General features: G+C 37.7%; 1 protein-coding gene across 1 annotated transcript; it reads left to right on the top strand.

Moving 5' to 3' along the window:
* Nucleotides 1–2,260: 2,260 nt before the first annotated feature.
* On the top strand, nucleotides 2,261–2,938 carry LOC147494464 (F-box protein At5g41720-like). The gene has a single exon (XM_086568147.1). It carries the CDS (start codon nucleotides 2,261–2,263, stop codon nucleotides 2,936–2,938), a length of 678 nt encoding a protein of 225 aa, XP_086424273.1.
* Nucleotides 2,939–7,278: the final 4,340 nt, after the last annotated feature.

Raw genomic sequence — 7,278 nt, 5'->3', positions numbered from 1 at the left:
ACAGACATACATGCAAAAACTTCGTCGATGACAAGGGGGCTAAGCACCGTCCTGTGAACCCCGTAGCGGTTGACAAACGTCGCAGGCTATGATAGTGACAATTCTGACTTTGTCGCCATTTAGGACATAAGGTAAAGCAGTTAACATTTTTTGCCGTTCTTCCCTTTAGGAACTGTAACTGTTTGTTATTGATATTTTGGTTGTTGCAAGAATGGGATTTTGTGGGTACTTTTGAACTTGTAATTGTTTATGGCTTCAACTGCTTTATTTTTAATTTTGTAATTATCTGATATGGCTTCATCTTGAAGATACTACTATAAGTGTATATAACACGATATAAGCTATTGACAATATTAAATAGTATTAAGAGTATCCTATATTAGGTCCATGCAAAAGGTATCTGGGTAAACGATTTGGGAGATACTATTATAATTTTAATGATTCTAACTTGTGTAGTTGCTCAATTGCTGTGTGGTTACTATTGTTGAGACATTTCTTATTGAGGTTGTAAATGAGGTGACAAAAATGGCGAAATTATCATCCTCTTACTGTAAATGATGATCGTGAATTTATCATTTATCGCAATTTTTTATGTGAATTTCGTGCAAGTAATAGATGGAATTTTTGGGAATAACAGGTGCCCCCTTTTTACCTCTTATTTATTTAGGCCAATATTTATGGGTCGAGTATTTATTTTGGTAGTTGCAAGAGTTGGATTGGATTTTGGTACTTGTAAATGGTTCGGGGTAGTAAATGGTTACACTGACTTGTCCTTGGTAGAACTGATGTATGTATTAAACGGACATGTTTGTGCAGTTTATAATGCAAACGAGCATCATATATATCATGCCTTCTCTTAAACGGATTATCCGTGAACAGACAGGGAGTTTTTAACAGCTTATTGAGTGGCTTGAACAACGTATATAGTGCCGTGAAGCACGTTCATATACGCTTATTAATATGTTCGTATTAATGACACTAATTAGGTTATTCAGGACACTACATACGCTGTGGACATGAACTATATAACATGGTCGTGGGAATTCCTACATATATAGTACCTTGAGTAGCTTATAATGTGCCTTGAACGCTTATATAGTGTTGATGAACCATTTAGATAGTACTATTGCTATTTTCTAGAATCTAACTTGTGCATTCTAAATAAGCGGACCATAAATAAGGCAATAATCCCATACATAATTGTTGGGTTCAGTTGGGTATAAGATTACCATCATTTAGAACCTTCCCAGAGAGTGTTTGTTAATTGACTGTTGTCCAAGGAAGGTTTTAATGGCTATTGCTCTATTACTTGATCAACGGTTGAGATTAAGATCCTGAGGTTGGACGGCCTAAAATAGCCTTGTGAAATAGCTTTCTTATTAGATATGGTTTGTGCCCTACTTCCCCAATACCGATATTCTTAACTATAATAATCGGCCCGATAATAATCGTTCTCTTTCTCGATGTCAACCAATTATGTGAATAATAAGTGATTAATCGTCGTGTTTCTATGCATTTCCCCAATTGGGTTGGTGAATTTACATATCTTTGGAAGACATACTAACTACGATCAATAGGATAAAGAAGCAAGTGAATCCGATTCTCGGCAATGAAGGAGGTTGATATTCTCTTTGGGAAGATGGATAATTTTATAACCGATAGTGATATTCGATGAAAATGAGGGAAAGAAAATTGAAGAAGAAAATTGTGTCGTTGCGGAAGAAAGTGAAAAGATGTGAGCGTAAGATGGAAGTCATCCAATCTGTTTGGTTAGATTTAGAGAACAATTCGGAGGGAGTCCAATTTGATTCATGAGGGATTTCATCATCGCGTTTTAATATTCATATTCATGGCTTGTATTATGTTGTAATTGAAACAAAAGGATAAGTTCTTTTTTTATCCCATTTTATCCATTTATGTATGAATTGTATGTGTTTGTGAAATGACTCTTATTAATGAAATTAAGTTTTAGTTCCATTTTTTCTCTAACTTCTTCTAGTTTGTTTTTTCCGCCTCTTTATCCCATTTGCAAAATAACTGAATTGTTTGAAGTGATGCATACAAAAATAATAACCTTTCACAAAATAAGTAGATCCCCTGAAGTAATGCGTCCTTTGGAAGTGATGTGTCCAAAGAAAGTGTCCTTTGGAAGTGAAACGTCCTTAGGTTGTTGGTGACTTTCCACCTTCCAGTAAATAGTAAACATGCGCTACATAAGCATGGGTGTTGGTGCATAAACTATTGGTGACTTTTCATAACGATGGCCCAATCTTCTAAAAGAAAGGGGAAAGATGAGGGCTGCGTTCTTCCTCAGGAAATGTGCCGACAGATTCTTCTCTGTGCTCCATTCCCATTGTTCGACAAATCAAAGGTTGTTTGTCATGAGTGGGAAAAAATTAGGTTTGACCCCTCATTCCTTATCGATTATGTTTTGAAGATGAGAACTCTTCTAGGTTACATAATTCAGACTACACACGGTTGGGAAACGTATACATCCTTCGCTTCGAACATTGATCACATTCCACCACTTCCTACTCCTACTCTGGACTTTTGTGGATACGGTTTCAAAATCTTGGCGTCTTCAATGCAAGGTATCCTTTTAGGTCACAAGAAAGTTGAAATGAAGGACGTGTACTACCTTTGCAAACCCACGACGCAGCAAATGCTTATGTTGCCCAGTCCTAAAACTAGATTTCGGACACAGTGTATGGGTTTGTATGTGAGTTTTGTGGAACTGTTGGAGTTTATGATACTACGTTTGTCAGAATATTGCAGAAACACTATAAAACAGTCCGAAGTCAACAACCGCAGGGTAGTCGTTTGCCATGTGGTTGAAAAGTTCGACTCCCGCATACGCAAATGGAGAAGGCTGAAAGATTTGAAGTTGTCCTTCAATAGTAAGCACATTGAAATGAATCCGGGTATTGTGGCGAAATGATGTTTTCATTGGCCTATTCGTGAGGGGGGGATTTTACGATTCAATATTGTTACCGAGAGATGGAGTAAGATTGCACTACCGTTGACAGGCTGCCGCTGAAAGAGTTTCAAGCTTTTCCAATTTCAGGGAACAATTGCAGTTATGTTCTCCTTTATGGGGGTTGGGTATCGTACACATGAATTGGAGCTTCGACTTGTAATTGACAACTGTTGGGATGAAGGTCAGAGGTTTAAATTGGACAATTTGTATGCTGAAAGCATCTGTCGACCCCATTTTGTGGACCTAGTAGATAATGGTGTTGCAGTTTTTAACTGTGGAAGGCAAATGGTGTGGTATAATTTAACAAAAACCGAGGATTTGATAATCAAAGAAATCCCAAAAGTTGGCTGGAACCACGTTCATAAACTAATGTCAGATTTTGTGCCAAATGAACGCCTTATGAGTATGTCAAGGTATGGTTGGGAGTCGAGTTGGGGAGGATGGAAGGAGTTTCTGGAAGATGCACTAAGAGATCGTTCTCTCCCGGTATCAAATCTGCATTCTGATAGTTGGTTGCTGGACAAGTTCCTGATAAGCTTTCTAAGATAAGGCATGCCGTGAAGCATGTTCATGTAAATCGTATACCGTGTTGCGGACATGTTATATAGTGTCCTTAACAACTTTTATATAGGTTATTAACTTGTTAAGATAGGACACTATATTTCAACGACAGTATATACGTACTCGAGGAAATATGTTTTTATAGTATATTTGTAATGCTTCGAATATTATTATATCTGACATTTTTGAGATATTTGAGATTATGTTGGAAGGTAGGTATAATGATCTAGGTAAATATTAAGACGATGATATATTTATATCATACAATGTTTCTATGTTTTATCACTAACAAATATTAAGATTAACATTATAGGGCACATAACAGTAGCCTGATTAGTAGACAATTGACCAAAATTACATTATAACAAATAAGTCTAGGAAAAAGACGGAAGTCCCCGCGAATAAAAGCTATACAGAGTATTTCATATTTTTGTCGATGTCGAGGAACTCATGTTCAGTAATACCACAGTCAACTAGGTCCTTTGCCCGGTATTGTGGATGCAATCTGCAGGTCTTCCGAATTGGAGGTGATCACCTCTGATTAATTGGTCTGCATATGCAAGTACAAACACTCCGCAATTCCACCCATCAGTTTGTTTTATACAATCAGCATGTTCTATTTGCCATTTCAGCTGCAAGAACGTAGGGTGTATACAATTTCGGTCGTGCAATAGGAGTCCATACGGGAGCAAAGCACATAGCTTATCTATAGTTGGGGAAGGGTCGATCACATTGGAAACCAATGAATCATACACAAAACACATCCAATTTTGAAAGTTGAAGACAACAAGGATCCAGTTCTGGTTGTTTCCCACGTTCAAAGCCATCATTAATCCCTTCGATTTTGCCGCATGAGGGATGTGACTATTTTCTTGAACCAAGTCTTTGAAGGACATGCTTAGGCTCCACGATATTACCGAACCAGTTTTTGTAAGCTTTTCTGTTGTGGTTAGACTCCCATCACTTAGGGTGCCTTGCAGGGTTCCATATAACGTCTCCATCAAAACCTAAGTTAATAGACACAGAAGTAATTTGTGTCACTGTATCAGAAAAAATGAAGAAGGACGATGGATGGGAATGTCTAATAAATTACTGGGACAAGCGTGTCAGGGATGATAGTGTATCTGGCATAATGTGTTTGGAAATCTGGATCCACCGTTTCATTATTCCACCTATTCAAAAGTTCCATGTAAACAGAAAGAACTTGCGGGAAAAAAAAATATAACAATAATAAATAAATAAAGCAAAAGAAGTTTGCCATTGTGTGTACGTATGGGCGTTGACGGATTACTATAGGGTAATAATTTGTTTTCAAACCTCATCATTCAGCCATTGTTTGTCATAAAGCAAGTAGAAGCTCCTTAGATTAATGTGTAAGCCTCGGCCAAAACATCTAACTTTAATAATTGGTACAACAGCTTCCATGTTTGGTTGATCATGCTGCCACTAGTACTGTGCTGTGACATAGGCGGTAGTGGTCCTTTTCACTGGATCATCTGTAAGTTCACCTCGAGTGCATACAATAGAGTTTCTGGCAATTAGCGCATTCTTCTGAAAAGTATGTTGAATCTTTTTTTGGCATAGTTTTGCCACTTCTTCTTCTAGTACACTAACTTTGTTCCACTGGGACTCCTTCTGTGAATTCCTTTTGTGAATTGGTCGTTGACAATATTGTTTGAGGATAATACCTTCAAATACATTCTGACAAATCCAGATTAGTGGCATAGGCCGTTAGTACAGTGCAATGGACTTCACAATAAAGTAGTATACATACTGAAGACTATTCACAACTTAAGGCTTTCTCTTCAACGGACATTTCCATGAAGAGACACGTTCACAAGGGAACGTATATTGAATCTTGAATAGCTTATATAGTGTCTTCAATAACTTATATAGTCACTTCCATAACTTTGAATTCTACTTATCAACTTGTTCCTTGTTAGCTTACATATGACACTAAATTAGATGTGACTAGACACTATATAAGCTGATCAAGACACTATCAGATGTGGGTGAACGTACCAGGTTATATAGTCTCTTTGAATAGATTATATCGAGTCTTCAATAACTTTTAAATTTCCTCTTAAGAACTTGTTCGAGGGAGGTGTATATATGACACAAGATCAGACGTCTGTGTACGTGCGACATTATATAGGGTCTTGTACAACATATAAGCCTAAATTAAAACGTTAGTAACTGTACATTAAAAAGTTGTTAACGAAACTAGATAAGGTGTTGGAAGAGATTATATAAGCTAATCCCACGATCATGTTTAAGCTAAGTGTTTAAGCAAATAAAATTATCTTTGACATGCCCTTTTGAATATGTGTCATACTCTTGGTTTACACCTTATCATTAGTCTGGGTTTCATCCACTTCCTTTTCGGTACCGTCACCACAATCCTTTACAGTACCTTCTCCGTCGTCATTGAAGTTCACTTGACGACAACCAGCAACCATCTTAACATACTCTGCAGCAGTAATTCCATACTCCAATAAATCCTTTGCAATTCTCTGTCTGATGTATACTTTGAGCTTAGGGTCAAAAGCTGGTGACCTATTCCTGAGAAGACAATCAGCAAAGGTCAATGCATAGGCCCCATAGCTGTTATGATCATTTTGTTTGCAGCAATCAGCGAACACAAACTTCCACTTGGTACCCAATTTGGAGTGATCGATAGAGTCGTTCTTGAAAGCCAACATCCCGTAAGGCAATACGGAGAGTACCTTCTCCAAAGTTGGCCTGGGGTCAAGCTCCAACTCCTCACCACTATCCCCTGTTTCCAAAGAATCAAAGATCTGAACAGACTAGTCTTTGAAGTTCACTACAACGAGAATCCAATGGATGTTGCCAATATTAACCATCATCATCAAACACGGCTTGTTCGCTATGTCGTTAACAAATGAAAGGAAAACCCTTGTCATGTTGCTTGTGTGTAAAGAGCCTCCTAATACAGAATTTTTGACTTCTTCGATCGTGGTTTCCAAATCAATTTTGCCATCGTCAAGGGTCGCTGCCAAACTATTTTAGGAAAAGTACATACAGCGCTGTAGTCATGGAAAGGAAAATTTATTAGTTAAGGGCATCATGCAGGCTTTCTCATAAGCGGACTTCATGGTGGGTCAGCTTTTATATGTCCTTAACAATATTAAATTGTTAACTTGCTTGGGAAATCTTTTATATGACACCATATACCCAGTGGAAGACAGTAGATAAGATTCTGAAGACCCTATATAACATTTCTGTTAACACAATACTAAAAGTTGTGATGATTACCGAAAAGAATGACGCAGATATAATGTGGTACTTTTGTTCATGTACCAACACTGCAACAATTCCATGTACATATCGGCAACCTGCACATAATTAGTACAAATATTTAGGCAATATATTTCCAAACAACCGCATAAGTATAAGATCAGTGAGAGAGACATACAATATCATTGAGCCAACCATTCTTATACAAGGTGTAGATCGAAGACAGATAGATCTATCTCATCTAGGTAGCCGTACCGTCTAACAACCTGTGTTGGGTTTGTACCAGGAAGATCGTGCAGTTTCCAGTAATACGTTACCCGTTGAGCAGTAGTAGTCAACTTCGAATAGTCATTGGGGAGCCTTCTCCATAATGCAATCCCTGGTGGCCTATCAAGTAATGGGCCTTTGTTGAAAACACTCTGAATCAAGGGTTGGCAGAAATGGGCAACTTCCTTTTCAAGTTATGGACAATTCACTGTGTC

The sequence above is a fragment of the Coptis chinensis genome, chromosome 6, assembly GCF_015680905.1.
Source record: "Coptis chinensis isolate HL-2020 chromosome 6, ASM1568090v1, whole genome shotgun sequence".
Lineage (NCBI taxonomy): Eukaryota > Viridiplantae > Streptophyta > Magnoliopsida > Ranunculales > Ranunculaceae > Coptis > Coptis chinensis.
Note: the sequence above shows the minus strand (reverse complement) of the source record. Positions and strands in the feature narration are given on the sequence as shown.